The 17815-nt window shown below is 32.3% G+C and overlaps 3 protein-coding genes across 3 annotated transcripts; 1 reads left to right on the top strand and 2 right to left on the bottom strand.

Moving 5' to 3' along the window:
* The first annotated feature begins 5745 nt into the window (after positions 1-5745).
* Positions 5746-10157, top strand: LOC106769554. The gene is made up of 6 exons (XM_014655219.2): positions 5746-7096; positions 7359-7792; positions 8070-8231; positions 8780-8855; positions 9438-9593; positions 9758-10157. The coding sequence occupies exons 1-6, from the start codon at positions 5951-5953 to the stop codon at positions 9896-9898; spliced, it is 2115 nt and encodes a 704-aa protein (XP_014510705.1). The 5' UTR covers positions 5746-5950; the 3' UTR covers positions 9899-10157.
* Positions 10158-10995: 838 nt separating this feature from the next.
* LOC106766506 lies at positions 10996-12916 on the bottom strand. The gene is made up of 9 exons (XM_014651228.2): positions 12745-12916; positions 12463-12661; positions 12299-12345; positions 12041-12077; positions 11886-11954; positions 11702-11806; positions 11481-11631; positions 11324-11400; positions 10996-11224 (listed from the first exon to the last, which is right to left on the bottom strand). The coding sequence occupies exons 1-9, from the start codon at positions 12831-12833 to the stop codon at positions 11159-11161; spliced, it is 840 nt and encodes a 279-aa protein (XP_014506714.1). The 5' UTR covers positions 12834-12916; the 3' UTR covers positions 10996-11158.
* Positions 12917-16489: 3573 nt separating this feature from the next.
* Positions 16490-17669, bottom strand: LOC106767579. Its single transcript, XM_014652501.2, has one exon. The coding sequence runs from the start codon at positions 17350-17352 to the stop codon at positions 16726-16728; it is 627 nt and encodes a 208-aa protein (XP_014507987.1). The 5' UTR covers positions 17353-17669; the 3' UTR covers positions 16490-16725.
* Positions 17670-17815: the final 146 nt, after the last annotated feature.

Here is a 17815-nt window from a genome sequence, read left to right on the forward strand (position 1 = left end):
AGCATTCGGCCTTACAAGTGTTCGGCCTTAGGCTGACACTTAACGTATGAAACTTAGAAATATGATATTCTTCCTTTGACACCGTCCGGTCACTTAATGACTGAATGGTCTAGTGAACCTTTAATTATTGAGACATCCAGTTTACTTGACTAAAGTCCTTTTACTCCTTTAAAGAGTTTCTTCTTTCTCCATTCGTCCGGTCTGATAAGTGTTTGGTCATAAACCAACCTTCGACCATTATTAGTGCCTATTTTATGATACTCTTGCCAAACCGTTCGGATGACTATCACTTATAGTCAATCCTTGAGTTATGGTCTCATTCCTTGCCAAACCATCCTATCAACCATTTGACATTCTTTTGTTATTCAGTCTTACCTTTGATATGACCGTCCGGCCACTTACTTGAATTCTTGATACTCAGTTTCCCATTTCGATTAAACCGTTCGGTCACTATATTTATAATTCAGTCTTGGATATTTGGTACTTTTCTCAACACCATTACAACTTGGAAGTAATAACGAACCTTGATTGAATTTGGCTAAGTAAGGGAATTCCACTGGAGGAATGTCTCATGAATTGGTGATGATTGGTAAAGTATGAACGTGGGAATGACTCAGGTGTCGTCCTGATCCTGATATTCCGTGAGGACGCTTTCTCAGGTAGAGAAAGGTCACTCATGTGTGGGAATGGCAGGAGGTCCGCGGTTATATGAATAGATAACCGTTTGAGGACTAACCTCGGGTGGCAGCTGATAAGGAAAGGCAGTTACTACACCACACCGGGTGCTAGGGACGACCGAGCTACATGTTCATACCGTCCGGACAGTGTCTTAGTGGTCGGTCATGATTTGAGGTCTGTAGTATGCATGTATTGAAATTGTATGCTTGCATGATTGATTGGTTTGAGTTTGTATGTTTACTTGTATGACGAAATGATAACTTAAATTTACATAAGCTTACCCTTATCTGTTGTGTCTTTGTCTATGTTGACGTTCGGTATTCAACCGTTCGGTTATTCTCTTCGTGGTCGTGATCATCCTTTTGGATGTGAGCAGAGGATATCTTGGAAGCTACCCTGGAAGACACTCTGGAGGACACTAGGCAGGCTGAGCAACCCGTGGAGGCCGTGCCTGAACATTATGCAGGACCGTCCGGTCCTTAGTTTAGTTGTTTTTAGTTTGTCTTGTGTTTTGTAATTCATTCTGTATAGGAGACCTTTTTATGATTGGCCGTTAGGTCAATGAACTCTATCCAAGGCCGTTCGGTCTAATTTTGTAAATATTGTATTTAATCTAGCTGTTGTACAGTTTTAAATTTAATGCTATTCTCTTATCTCTTTCACCTCTAAGCTTATTCTTCACTGTTCTCACTTATTATTCATGTTAACTCCGAGCAATGAAGTGTAACTTATGTTATATATTTATTGGGATGTTACATATACATTTAACGTCAAATATTTAGAAAAAGAAATAAGTGTATAAATTTTAAATTAGAATATTAAATATCAAATAATAATTAAATAAAAGTGAACAAATTATATAAAATATTATACAATTACACATAAATAAAATTTCATAAAAATCAAAATATCCATCAATTTTAAAAATGTTAATGAAACAAAAATTGATAAAGCTATAACTCTCTTTTAAAAAATTATTAAAAAAAGTAAATATTTAATTTTAAAAATATTTCAAATCTCTCTTTACTTATTTTATTTTATAATAAAATTTTACTTTTTATACATTAATAAATATTACAACCTACTACTTAAATGAAATCACTAAGTATAAAAAAGATTAAATTAATAATAATTCTAATGTGAGACCTATAAATTATTTATTAAAATTCATTGAACATGATAAAATAAAACGTGTAATAAAACGTGTAATCAAGATGGTGATAAAAAGAAAAATACCTGAGACGTGGGTGAATTTTGTAAATTTAGAAAAAGAAAATAAGAATTGTCAAACTAAACGCACACAAGGAAATGAAATTGAACCAACTAAACAAATAGGAGGATGAAATATATAATTAAGCCTTAATTTAATTATTTTATGTTTTTTTTATTGAAGTTGTATTTTTCAAATCATACCTTTTAGTATGTTATTTAATTTTGTTTCTTTAAATTATGTTTCTGAACATGTTTTCAGTTTCTTTATAAAATTATATTTGATGTATGTATTTGGAAAATACTTAATAATAAGAGTTTATTTTTATAAATGATATTCAATTATTTCAATAAAAGGTCAAATTATAAATAAAAAATAATTAATCAAATTTCGTTATATAGAAGTTATCATTTCTTTATAATATTATTTTTTTTCTACTTTTTCTGTAAATTTTAACATTTCTACTAATCTCTTTAAATATAAGAGACTACAAATTAGATCTGGTGTAGAGTACAATAATTTTTTCCGATCAAAATATTCAGTAGAGCAAGTTCCTCATTTACTTTTGAGACATTTTAAAAATTTGCCTATATGGTTCGATAAGTGTTTACATAAGGCTCTTTTGGTTTAAAACGAATCTCTAATTGTCTATGTTTAAGACATGCTTATAAAGTTAAATCAAGTTTTTTATGTACATGTATTGCATCATCGGTGAGCAGAAGTGTTTAAAGGTGTTATAGGATCACCAAACTTAGTTTAGGTAAGAGAAATTACTATATTTTTCTTTCAGTGTTTTGGTTGAATGTAGTAATTTTAAGAATAATTATGATTTGTTAATTAAGATAATATTTATATGTTGATAGAATGTGATTGTATATGAGTTGTTGAATTATTGAATTTTAAGTCAAATTTGAAATGAAATATATGATGATTGTTTAGTTGTGTAAGTTGTTGATTTGATTTTGATATATTATTTTGCTTAATTTCTTCTATGCATCTTTGAACTAAATAATAGTATTTTATAACATGAAAAAGGTGTATAACTGTCCAGATAGACAAATTGATGATATGATACATCAATTCAATTTTAAAAATTATGCAAAATTTGCTAGGTAAGCTAGCTAGCTATTAAGTGAAAATCTTAGGTTAATCTACTTGTTGAGTGAGCCAATACTGAGTAAGCCATTTAAAAAAGGCTCCAAGGGGTTTAGGTCGTTGGGTGAGCAAAATACTCGTTGAGAAAAAAAAACCCAAGGAGCTCAAAAGGGATTGATTATTGGTTGCTAGACAAGTCAGAACCCACTAAGTGAGGATACCTTTAATGGTGTCTCACTAAGTGTGCTTGAAATTTTGAGAACTCCCAACTTTGTCTCGTTGGACAAACTTGGGTGCTCTTAGAGTGAGAAGAGAATAAAATGTGTTAAGATTCAAAAATAAAATGGGTGGGTGTATGGTTGAGTAGAGCCAAGGTGTTAACCGTGGTCTCCTCCTTTTGGTGTGGGTGTGTGGTTGAGTAGAGTTAGGACATGAGCTGTAATCTATTGTGAGATATTAATTGATGTGTGAATGTAGTTATTTCCAAGGAAGAAATACGACATTGAAATGTTGTTATTTCCAAGGAAGAAATACCACATTGAGATGTTGTAGATTCTATATTGAGTAGTGATTTCATGTATAAGACGATCCTTATGTGAGTTGATAAAAGTTCCTATAATCTGGAGGGACAATGTAAAAAAAAATTATGTTTAATAGATAGAAGGAATTTGCTCTCATATGAGATGATGACTTAATTCTTAACATATGTGGCTCTCTATGAGTGAAAGGTAGTATGATAAATGTAGAATATCTTAATCTATTCAATACATTGGTCTTTCGAAAATAGAATCAAATGTCTGATATATAAGTTTGGGTCAAATGATTTGTTATTTAAATGAGACAAATGAACTCTCATTATTAGACATTTGATTGTGATGTTTGTAAATGAATATTTGAATGATAAATAAATATATTTAATGCTTATAAAACACTAACTGACCATTTCTTGTGTTGTGTTGGTTTCAATTGTAATGATAATGTGATACACGAGAACAAATAATGTTGTAGGTCGAGGTGTAGAGTTTAGTATGGGAAAAAAAGTTGTATTTTTATTGGATTTCATAAGTATATCTAAATATAATTATGTTAATAAATAGATTTTAAATTTAACTTAAACCTACATAATTAACTTGTAAAGTGAAGTTTGTAGTCATTTGTATCCTATAAATTTGTTTTATATATAGTCGATGTAAAATCTCCAATACTCACACTCAAACATGTATAGATATCACATGTGGAATTAGACATTAATGAGTAGTTTAATAAAAGATTTATTTTTTTTTAATTTAGTTATAAAGATGTGGCATGATTTTAATTTATTGTTATAGATAATTTTATTAAAAATTATAACGGTTTAAAAATCTTGTTTTAAATAGTTTCAGTTTTTTACTTTTTAGAATCTTTTGTATTTTTGTTTATTTTGTAAAGATACATTTAGAATTTTAAATAAGTTGGTTAGCTAATTTAATTACTCCTATAGAATGAAATTTAAAAAAAAAAACAATAATAGTAAAATTGATTTAAGATTTCTTTAAAAAAATAAAGACAAATAACACGTAAGAAATAATAAGTAGAAAATGATATGTGTACCGATCCTAAATAACAAGTAAGAAATATCTTTATCTCTACAAGGACTTATGCAATATATGACAACTCTCATAATTCACAATTCAATTAGACAATAAAGTTTACAAAAATACAAAGAAACCTTTTTTTGGTAGTTTACCAAGTAGTTGGTGTGCAACCAAAACAGACATAAAGTGCATACAATTATCAAAACTAAATTTCATCTACTTCATTCTCATGCATTTACAAACATCTCAATTCTAATTTAAAGTCAAAATCAACTTGCAAGATTACTCAAATCCTATCCCTAGTGACTTTGAGCCTATGATGATAACTTATGAAAGTCCAATCATCAACAAACAACCATGCATTAAGTTTAATAGTCTTAAAATTGCTAATGAACCATGTTATTATCTCTAGATACAAGCTCCATTAGGTATTTAATTTTTATCTAGATACAAGCCATAACAAACATTAAATATAGAAATAAAATACTAACATAGAAATGAAAAAAAAAAACATATGTATTAACATCACAAAATACATAAAATTCAATTTATTATATCTAATATCAATAAAATGTTTAACTCCATGATAAAGAACCTAAGATTTACAAATTGAAAAAATAAAAAAGAAATTAAAACCATAAAAAAAGATGAAAACCCTTTCTCAATATCCTTAATAGCTACTCCAAGCTTCCATCACGCATTTTCTTTGAATTTTCACATCCAATGTGCAACCCATCTTCCACATAGATGAAGGAGGGAAGTGAAAGAGGAGAGAGAACTTCCTAGCACTCCTAAACATGCTCTAAAAGCCTTCCAAGCATCCAAGTGAAAAGAAATCGTGAAAATGAAGAATTTCTCAAAACCTTCGAAGAGGACATGCTTAAATATCCAATTTTGACAAAGCATCCTCGTCGTCCAACACTATCTCATAATCGTAGGCATTATCAGTAAAAATGCAAAGGAGTGACTTTTGTTAAACTGGTGCTTAACTTTTCATCGCTCAACGTAAGTTCTTTCATATTAACTGTCACTCAACACTACTCTTCCACCAAGCTATAAGAATTGGTGGTGCTCAGCCTCACAAATGTGACGCTCTGCCAACATCACTCTATAAGAAGAGGTGAAGTGTGGCGGGAAAGAAAGGAAGAAAGCAGAGAGAGAGAGAGAGAGAGAGAGAGAGAGAGAGAGAGAGAGAGAGAGAGAGCATGGTGAAGTACGAGGGAAGTTTCTATTCTCTATCGTTCCCCGACATAACAATGGACACGATACAATATTATTAATCTCTCAGTCTCTCTCTCCTCTTTCTTTTTGCACAATTTGATGCAAAGGAAAGGCCCACCAACCAACCCTTTATATTCCCCACCTTCTTTCTCTCCATTCACCAAAGTGCGCAATGCTACCATTCAACCAAGCTACCCTAACTCCTAAACCCCTCAATCCCACTCCCTCACCCAACCACCACCAATCACCACCACATCCACCACCACCACCACCTTCCTCTTCTTCTTCCACTGCTCCAACCATGACCAACACCAATCCAATTCTAGATTCTAATCCTCCAAACCTCGAAGGAGATTCCGATTCTGATATTGACGCTCTCATCAATGCTTTTTTCGAACCTAATCCCCAATTCCACTCTCTCGATCACCTCCAAGGATCCACCTCCGATGCCAAGGAATCATCTCTCAAGAGGGGATTAGACACCGGGGGTGATTCTTCCCACGCACCAATTCTCCTCAAACGCGGTCGTATTGACAATGTCATCTTCCCTCGCGCTGATCTTCACGCCGCCTTTCAAATTCAAAACCCTACTCCTTCTCCTTTTCCTCTCTCTCAGCCTCTGCCGCATGCCGCCGCTACCAATGGAGACACTCAAGTTGTGGAAGGGCAGGGGAGGCGCCCGGTGTTTGACTCCGATTTTCTCTCCAGGGCTCTCCGTGAAGCTGAATCGGTCTTTCCGCAGAATTCAGGCGACAACGACGTTAACTTTGACGTGGAACCTGGAGATTTTAGTGCACCTTATCTATCGCTGAATGATTTTAGGAGGATTCGGAACATGGAGCGTTTCCGACAGATAGCGAAGGAAAGCGCCACTCACTATGCTCGATTCACGTCGGAGGAGACCGCAGATGAAAGGCCGTCGTCTTCTGCTGCGCCTCAGGGAATCGAAGATTCCACATCTCCGTTTTCGATCTCGATGAAGGCGATCAAAGAGGGAGCGGCGAAAAAGAAGGGGCGTGAGACGTGGGTTGCTAAGAGTCAAAAGGGGGAGAAGAGGGTCTGTGTTCCCTCCTTGCAAGAACTGTGTCTCAAAATTCTCGCGGACAATGCTGATGCCATGGTTTCCCTTGAGGGTGTACCGGATGAGTTGAGGCACAAGCTTTGCAAACTGCTCTGTGACTCGAGAAAAATGAATAGTCACTTTCTTGAACTTCTTCTCAGCGGGTCTCCGACGGAGATTCGCCTGAGAGATTGCTCGTGGTTGACGGTGGAACAGTTCGCCGAATGTTTTCGTTCGTGTGACACTGGAAGATTGGAGGTTCGTATGTTGTTCGGATCATTTTGATAGGCATATGTCAATTTTAACATAGAGTGTTGAATTTTATTTAGAATGTTAATTTTTTTAACAGGGTGGTTTACATTTTTGTTTATTAATTTTTATGTGTGTATATTTTTCCAAGGTTTTCTGTTGGTCCTTGTTTGAGTTTTCATCTGCATGCTCTACCTGTTTTCTGTGCATGTGACGAGCAACTTCTTCCATGGTGATCTGAATTCTGTTTATACATCTACTTGCTGTGTAGGTGCTGCAACTTGACCAGTGTGGAAGGTGTATACCTGATTATGCATTATTTGGTCCTCTGAGACAGTCACCATGGTGGTTGCCGAGACTAGTTAATCTGTCCCTCAGTGGTGCATGCCGTCTTTCAGACAAGGGGTTGCATGTGCTAGTTTCTTCTGCCCCATCACTAAGATCAATTAATTTGAGCCAGTGCTCCCTTCTCTCATCTGTCAGTGTCAATATTTTGGCGCATTCGTTGGGATCCCTACTGAAAGAGTTATATCTTGATGATTGCCTAACCATTGATGCTGCACAAATTGTGCCGGCATTGAAGAAACTCGAACATTTAGAAGTGTTGTCAATGGCTGGAATTCAAACTGTCTCTGATGAATTTATCGGGGATTACATCACTGCACGTGGTCACAACATGAAGGAGCTTGTTTTAAAGGACTGTAGGTAAGAGCTGCGTGAACTCTTTACTGAATCTGCTGACATTTGTGCTTGAGTCAGTTGAAGTTTGATTAACCATTCATCACTTTCTGAACATTGACTAATCACTATTTCTGACTTTTGGTTAAGTATTAGTCACTCTTTGAGAACGTCATTATTTATAAATTTAAGAGTTCTTTCTAATTGGGAATTATGTTTGCTAGGAAATCTCAAATTCTGATCTCCTTGCTGTTTTTCTTTGCATATTTTTCACTCTTGTTTATTTATGTTTCTTAATGTGTAGAAAATTAACCAATGCATCAATAAAAGTCATCGCCGAGCACTGTCCCAAGTTGTGTGCACTCGATCTTATGTATTTGGACAACTTGACGGATTTATCCATGGGATATCTTACGAATAACTGTCGAGTACTCCATACATTGAAGCTCTGCCGTAATCCATTCAGGTGCTTTTTTGTTTACTCCCATTTTCTCTTTCTCTTTATACATTTGCTCATTGCTTTTGCTAGTTTCTGATATTTCCTGTCTCATTATAAGTTTACTGTAATCTGTCTGGTCATTGCAAGATAGACTCTTTTAGAGGAGGTTACAGCTTTTAAATAAGATGATTATCTTTGTTCCTGTGGTAATATGAATTCTATCTAGCAGTGGTTAATTAAATAACTATAATTTCCAATTTCTTTTGGATATTGCTCTGATGACTTTCGAGACCTGAGTTAGATTTCAAACGGTTGATTTCAAAAGCGTTTAATTTAAGCACTTTGATCACATGTTTTGGTAGTGATTGTAGTATTTGGAATATCAGGTGTATTTTCTTTTATGGGTCTGAATGACACGTTCCTTGTCATCAAGAGATTTGAGAAAATTCTTCTATGCATCTGTTAATATCACCATTTATGCATGATACAATTGGTGTGTACTGGGATGGTGGTGATCAAGAGATCTCATAAATTCTTGTCGGTGAAGAAATTTAACACATTTTTTTCTCCACTAGTGATGAAGCAATTGCTGCATTTTTGGAGATTGCTGGAGGGTCCTTAACAGAACTTTCACTTAATAATATTAAGAAGGTGCGTTGGTATATTTACTTGTTGACTTTCCCTCGATTTACTCATATCTTACACGCTTAAAACACCGTGCCCCTTGTATCAGTAGCCTGATAAAAAGCTTCTCTGTGCCCGTAAAATGATTAATTTATTATCAGTATAGCCTAAAACAATTAGGCAATTATGTGTTCAGAGTGCAATCTATTCTATGCTGGTCATAGTTTTACTCAAGCAGACACTTCAACATGTAATGTGTACTTCAATTTATTTTCTCCAAAATTGAATTTTATAACTAACAAAGTAATACTCATATGATAAACTATGAACAAAATATGGAAGTTCCTTGCCGTGAAATGATCGGCCATTATATTTCTGGTTTACGGAATCATATGAAACAATGTCTCCCAACGAGTAGTCAACTGACTCTTGGAATATTACTATTTAAAACAATCTCTCCTAAAACAAGACTAGGATATTACTTAACGAATTAAGGTCGTTGTTAATATTGTATTTGGTTTTCAATTAGCATTTTGGTTGTGATGACAAACAAAACCTTATTTATAATGTTTTATTTTCTGACTGTATGACACATTTGGTTTAATTCAGGTTGGGCACCATACAGCCTTATCTCTTGCTAGTCATTCAAAAAATTTGCATACTCTAGATCTGTCTTGGTGCCGAAATTTGACAGACAATGAGTTGGGTTTGATTGTAGATAGCTGCTTCTCACTGAGGTTGCTTAAACTTTTCGGATGCTCACTGGTAAATATGTTTCATCGAATTGAACTTAAGGCATTTCTATGATGAATCTCTGCTGATCATAGAAAAAAAAATTATATATATATAACATTATCGTATCAGAAGTCTTTATATGAAGAAATTAGATTTTGTAGGAAAAAGGTTTAAAAGTTACATATTTTTTGTAGGTAACAGATGTTTTTCTCAATGGGCACTCAAACCCAGAGATTCAGATCCTAGGATTGAAGATGGCTCCTTTATTGCAAAATGTCAGAATGCCTGATACCTGTGAAGGTCCCTTGCGTTATTCACCAGTCTCGGTAGATTAGATATATAAATGACAATTAAAAATGGAACATATGGTTATTTCTAGTAAAAGCAGACATAACTTTCTGCCAACGTGGTGCTAACCAGAAGCAAGAAGACAGTGTTGCCCGATTACTTTTAGTTTTACTGATGCCATTGTTGTTGCAAGGATTCAATCCCAAACATACAGACAATTCATATTCATTATGTACAGTGGATATGTAAATTTGACTGAGACAGGTAATAATATTTTTTTCCTGAAAGGAAGAAAACTTCAACCCAGTTTGTCTACACTACAATGTTTTTTTTTTTTTTTTTTTTTTACGTAATAGAGAGAGAAAATAAATTATATATTTCGGTACGGGCTAAAAAAATTGCAGTCAGATGAGAATTTCCTCGTAATTTAGTGAACCCATGATAATGTGTTTTTATTCTGGAAATAATCTTAGATCCGGATTTAAATTTACAAGTTGAATTGAGATTAAAATTTTAAGTATAAATAAAATTCTAATTTATTTTGCTATGTCCACTCCAATAACTCAAATATATTGAGCTAAATTAAACTTAATGGAATTCAAATTCATGGGCTATGTGAAGTTTCTTAATATAAACTTGAGATCTAATTTATTAAATAATAATACTATTTTATTTATTAATTAAATATGCATTTTTAAAGTATTATATATTTAAGTATCAGATAATAAATTTTATTCTTTTTAGATTACATAAAAATATAACAAAAAAAACTTTGAAATTATAGTAAAAAACATTTAACATAGAAAACAAAATATAGCCTGTGAGCTTCAAACCGTAAATCAAAATTTTCTGTTAATTTTTGTTTCAAACGTAATATTATAAAACTAGAATTATCAAAAGTTAATATTATAAAATTAGTATCATCAAAAAGTTAATTTTACGACACTCATTTAAACCCACTATGAAAGTGAAATAATTTGATAAGTTGTTATTTTTCTTTCTGATAACACTGTTTAAGACAATAATGTTAATGGATTACATAAACTTAAAAAGAAGAGACACGCTAAAAAAGCATAACATTTCTTCAAGAAAAAAAGAGAGAAGGAAATGTGAGAAAAAACAGAAACAGTGAAAGTTGCTTTAACATGTTATGTACATGTATTTATATTAATCACAGTATCAGTTTGAATCCTGTAATCTTTGAATGAAAAATAGTTGTTGAAACTGTAATGTATACATGCTAGTGTTTAAGAAAATATAAAATTGTAAAATATCCAATGGTAGCAGACCAAAATATCTTTGGTCCTTTATATCTGTAAGCCAAGCAAGTACAAATTACACGTAATCAACAAGGGGTTTGCAATGTCAAGTACCTGTACAAAAATTAACAGACAGTTGCATGTATTATATGAAGAACTATACAAATTCATTATTTAAAGTTTAACAACATGAACAACAAACAGTTGCATTACCTCAAACCCCAACTTTTGGAACAATGCCAATGCAGGGCCATCATTTCTATTTACATGCGCATAAACACTATTCACACCTGCATGCATAACCAGTTCTTCACAACCCTTCGTATTAGCGTATAAAAGTTTCTCTCACATAATGTTCACATTATATTACCTCTAGATTTTGCATATTTCACAGCAAAAGACAACATGGTGCTTGCAATACCCTTGCGGCGATATGATTTAGTAACACACACGTTTGCAATATAACCGTATCTGCTTGATGATCTTTCCTTGACTTGAAAACCAGTAGCATACACCCTTTCCTGCACAAATTGTCAGTTAGAAAAGGAGTCAAAGATAAAACAATAAATAGTGATAAACATAATATCTTACTCTAGGATAGCTCTGCCCAAACTGCAAACATCTGATATTCAAATCAAGGGTTCCTACGACACTTCGTAGGACTATTCGTGTTACATCCTTTACTTGCTTTTTCACCTGATAACTTGACAGCACACATCGTAAGGGAAAGAAAAGAAAGATGCTTCATCAAATAAACCAACAAGAATGCTTATACCGCGATGATGCATGTGGAGCTATGGCCGGGTTGTGGCTCTCTGCACTGCTTCTTTATCTTATCATATTCCTATCCAAAGGTAATTCTTGTTAAGATTTTATTTCAGGAACACTCCAAAACACACAGTACATAGAGTTATTAGCATAAACTCTTACCTCGATAGTGTGTAGCCTCTTCTCATAGTGGTTATATCTGGATAAAAAATAACTACAATATTATACATAGCAGCATGCAACTTTTCATCCATTTGTCAATCAAAGCGTTACTATTCATTAAAAGAAGAAGAAATCCAAATGTCGATTCATTTACTATAAAAATTGCACGTTCCAAAACCTTTTCTAGAATCTCTATCACTATATTATCATTGATCATGTAAAAAAAAACACAAAACTAATGCATTTTGAGTGTCAGACCTTGATTTATTTTCCATCTTATGTTCTGCCCTTAGCGCAGCTGCTATCTGCATTAGTAGCAACAAAAGTAAATACTCTTAAACAGAATAAATATAGGTAAACAAAAATATAAAAGATTAAAAGAAAAGAAAGAAAAAAGAAAAGAAAAAAGAAAAAAATCTTACCCAAAACTCTTCATTAAGAAAGGCCTCTCTTACAATGAAATTCCTAAACTCCAAGCTTTCATGTGGACCCAATTCTTCTGGCGAAGGTTGCTTCCGCCCAAAGTTGAGATGGCAGAAAGTCGCAGTTTTTTGTCTGGGGAGATGGGGCTTTAGACTCAAAAGCTGCAGCGAAGCATCTTTCTTCAAGAAATCAGAATCCCTATGGCCGACAGAAAACAACAATGAGCAAGATCATACATTGAAGCAAAGAAAATGTTTGATAATGAAGAAAAAGAAAGTAACATGGAGAGAGATGACGCAGTTCTTGGGCATTTGGAAGAAACAGAATTGTGGAAGAATGAAAGGTGAATTGTGGAAGAAACAGAATGCATGATTGTTTGTAAGAAGAAACTGTTCTGAATTGGAAGGAGTGAAAAGAGTATTTAAAAAGAAAAAGGGATCATTTCTTCAAACTCACTTATTTTTCTCATATAACTTTTTTATTTTTTCGAGTAAGAAGAATGGTTGTTACCTTTTTTTTGTTATTCAATTGACAGTTACCTGTTTTTTTATAACTTTGTAAATTTTTTTAAAGGGTTTCCATTTCTGTATTTTATTATACTTGTTTATTCTAATTAGATAATTTAATATTATAATGCATAATAAAATTATTATTTCGATTATCAAAGGTTCACACCTTTTTTTTCATGGTTATAAAGGATATGAATTTGAACTTTTAAGAATTAACCATATTAACATCCTAATTAATATTTTGTGAAATAACTTATAATATCATAGTGGATGCTTGATATTCAGGAAAGTAGATACAACATGTTCTTCCTAATAATGACAAAGTTAGTTTAATTAAAAATTAATAATCAACAAAAGTTATATACCACAATGAATATAATATAGCATTAGAACTAAATTAGTTAAAAAATTGCTAAATGGCATACAAACTAAATCAGCTGTCAGGTAGGTAGTTCAAGCTTCAATTTATTAAAATCTAAATTGTAAATGGAAACAAATTGAAATGCTATAACTTTATTTCTTTGCAAATAAATGAAAATAAACTACTAATCAACCTCAAAAACCTGTATTGTTGAGTTTCTCGGTAACATCAGTAAACAAGTGGAAACCAATAATTGTTTGAGAATTTATATTTTATCAGCTTTTCTTTTCTAAATGATGTGAAATTCAGCTAAATCTAATAGGTCAACCATGGAGTTCCAATCACAGATCTCCTTTTTGTCTCTAATGTTCACCATGAGTCATTAAAAGAATACTCCTTTATTAATGTTATGTGTTACAGATATTTTTTTCTTATAAGCTATTTGTTTTTCATTGTAATTAGTTATTTTAATTTTAAAAAGAAGTTACTTAAATAATAAAAATATAAGAGTTTATGCACAACAATAAATAAAAATTCTATCCTATATAAACATAGCATATAACAAGGAGTAAGAAGAAGAACAAAAAAAGAGTTTGCAGGAAAAAATTGTTGTAAAAAGAAAAACAATCTTGTTAAACTCCTAACATACTTTAACTCTCACTTCTTCCAATAACGTTACAAAAATTAAATTAATTCTGATTAATGATATATGTATCATTTTTTAAAAGTAAGTTTGAGAAGAACTTTTTATTTTTTTAATTGTCCTGAAATGTAAACATGTTTTTCTTCATCCACAACACTAGTATTAGAGATAAAGATAATTATTTTTATAAATATGTCTCTACCACCCACTTTCTCGCATTGGTCATCGAATTTATTTGTGAAATGATTGCAACAACATCCGTTTGGACGAGATTTTTGAAAATATTTTTCTTTTTTTGATCAAGTTTGTCTATCATATTTGTTTATGCAGTAACACTCTCTTTTCTATTAGTATCCTCAATAATTGTGTGTATGATGAACTCTAGAAGTGACATCTACTTATGTCTGTATTTCAACTCTTGTTTGTAATAAGTCCAAGATGACGGTAATTTCTTGATCAAAAAGTTGTAAGACAAACTAATTAGGCAGAAGAATATTCTCAACTTTGATATCTTCAAGCAACTTGTGGTACTTATTGATTTGAGATTTTATATCCTTGTCTCCAATCATTTCCCAATGATAGTAGTTCCTAATGTCGAACTTTTTTCTGACGACATATTTAGTAGTGTATTTGAGAATCATTGAATTCCAAATATCTTTTTTTCCTTATAGAAACAATACACATCGAATAAATCATTAGAAAATGCACCAAGTAATGTCGTTATACTTTGTTTGCATGAATCTAATTTTCAACTTGTTTTTAATTTGAAAGGAGACTGAAGTCGAATTTTGGAGATGAAAGAGCGATAACAACTTTGTAGATGTCTTGGTAAATACACACTCTTGTCAATGCCAAAAGTTCTGACCAAAAAAGACCTCAATTGATGTCATCTGCAAGTTCTTAAGATTGTTATAAAAAAAATGACAGAAACCACGAACAATAATTTTCATAGACGTATAAATTAACTTTCTTTAAAGATTTATTTGTGATGTATTACTCAAGTCCCAATAATATAATAAGAAAATTTTGAAAATACCAAAACTAGCAAGTATGTTCAATAAATAAACCTAACGTTTGTGAAAAAAAAAAAGAGACAGAACAAAGGGACAAAAAGGAAATAGCTCAAGATGAATTTTGTAAAAGAAAAGAAGAGCTCTAGAAGAACTATTGGATAAAAGAGAGAACTGATAAGAATGTATTATATACTCTTTAGAACATACATTGATCTTTTATTCAGAGTTTGGATGTGTAAAGTTACTAGCCCAAAAGACCATGTCTTGTGGAAAATTATGTACTTTGTGATCCATTGAGATCGTATTAACAATCCACAAAAAAGAAGATGAAATCTCGATTCTTAGGAAGAGAAGCAACAACCTTTAGCGAAGCAACTTCCAACTGCACGTTATAACTACAAGTCAAAAAGTGAAACTTTTGTAATATCTATATAAAAGCACATGTTTTATAACACAAATTTTGTACAATTTATAATTTTAAATTAAATATTGTAAATTATATATTCAACCGTGAAGACATAATAAATGGATAATTATAAAATTAGAGAAAGCTTAATAAAATAATATAGGTATATTAATAATATTAATAGGAAGACTAACCTATAAATAAGTTTTGATTATATAAAATTTAGATGGAAATATGATTAATCACTCTTTTTTGTATTTCCTTTTATTTTTATCTAATTTTTGCTAATTCATATCTTATATTTCAATCAAAGATCACTTTTGAGTTCCCGGCGGATAATTCTACACATTCAGCCAATTGAAATATTAGAGTAAGTTATTCTTTTATCATTTTCTAGAAATTTGATTTGTTTTTTTTTCGTGAGTTTGGTACGCTGTATAGGGTTTCATCTTCTTTTATATGATGATAATGTTAGTTCAATTAAAATTTAATAGCTAAAGAACTTATACTAAAAAAAAATTTAACACCATATATCTAATATAATTCCATAAAAATTAAGTTTAACCCAACTTGAATTTATCCCATGTAGAAAAAGAAAAACATAATTTTCAGTTGAACATTATTTAATTATTTGCCACTTAGAAAATAAAATATAGTCCATGAGCAGTAAAGAAGTAAATGATCAAAATTATAGAGTGTTGTTAATAATTTTCGTTTCAAACTTAATTTTTTAAAACCAGTATAATAAATTAGTTTTATCAACACTTATTAATATATATATATATATATATATATATATATATATATATATATATATATATATATATATATATATTTTAAATACTTGCGAGTATAAATATATGTGTAAATATTTAAAGTAAAAAAATGCGAATACTTGCATAACGGATATTCACACATATGAAAGGGGTAAAACGATTATTTATCCAGCAGAAAGAGTAACTGGAATATATTTATCTAGACAGAAAAAAAGAAGATAGAAGATGTATATGTAATTTAATCCATAGATATGATATTTTTTATTTAAGCTTATTTTATAATTTAAATTATTAGTTTTTTTTTGTTTAAATCGTATATAAAATAAAATAGGTGGATAAATTATACATGAAAAACAAGTGCGAGGCACACACTAGTTGAGTAAAAAAGACTACTCCTACCTTGAATGCTCACAACATTCAAATTCAATGGCCACCTTTATAGTGACCCTAAACAATCAACACCAACAAATAAATAAACAATAATGCAAATATCTACACTAATAGTACAAGGTAGAAGGAAGGAAGACAGAGCAAAATGTTGAAAAACCTCAGTCTCATGGTTCAAAATCAGTCTTCACCCATTTCCCATAATTGTTTTTCATTTTCTCATCCAATTCTTTAGCTTTAATCTCTGCCATCTTGGTTGCATTAGCCATGGACTCCTCCTGCACTTCAGCAATCCTTCTACTCCTCTTCCTTGCTGAGGCCTCTTTCTCTGCATTCAGTTCCTTATAATCCTTCACCCAACAGCTATGCACTGCACAACTCAGCATCAACACCACACACTGCAACATGCACATTGCCATCAAGGCCCCACATTCCACCCTCACCAAAAGTTTGGCTTCTTTGGGGTCCCTTGGTGACTTCAGCATGGACATGCTTGCTTTCTCTTTTGTGAACAAGGCCAATATGCTCAACACTTGTCCTATTAAGGAGGCTAGTAGAAGTGAAATGTGGGTAAGGAAACACAAGTGTGTGAGCTGGGAGTAGAAGCCCACAAAAGATGAGAGAACTGATATGCCAGAGACCATAAGGAGAGCCAAGCCAAAAGAGGTTGGGGGCATCTTGAGGAGAATTGTGGGTGCAAATGAGGATGCTGAGAGGATGAAGAGAGAGAAATTCAAAAAGCTAAGGAGAAGGTTTGTGAAAGAACATGTCTTTCTGAGCTTGGAGGAAGCCATTTTTGCTTTGGTTGGTTGATTTCTTCAGACTTGTTTGTTTGCTTTGGTTTTTGAAGAGAGGGGAGGAGGGTTTGAATTTATAAGGGGGTGAAAGGTGCCGTTAAGGATTGGTATAACGGCTAGCACAAGGGAGACCCCACTTTTTTTTACTGGTTCTTGGACAGTGTTATATTCCCTCCACAGGCATTCAAACCTGTCCTGAATTAGAAAGACCTATGATTATGAATCATTGATGGAGCTACTTTACAAACGTAACTGGTAGTGTAGTAGTACACTATAAATGTGACAATAACGTAAACATTGCAAATACCCGCTGACGCGGATCAGTATCACGGAAAGTACCCCCTTTCAGCATATACAACAGTAAAATCCATGATCTCGTGATACGAATTTGATAATATATTGATGATCTAGAAAATATCCCACCATGCGACAAATATTAACTTCAACTATCAGCTTAAAA

The sequence above is a fragment of the Vigna radiata genome, chromosome 7 (assembly GCF_000741045.1).
Source record: "Vigna radiata var. radiata cultivar VC1973A chromosome 7, Vradiata_ver6, whole genome shotgun sequence".
In the NCBI taxonomy this organism is placed as follows: Eukaryota; Viridiplantae; Streptophyta; class Magnoliopsida; order Fabales; family Fabaceae; genus Vigna; species Vigna radiata.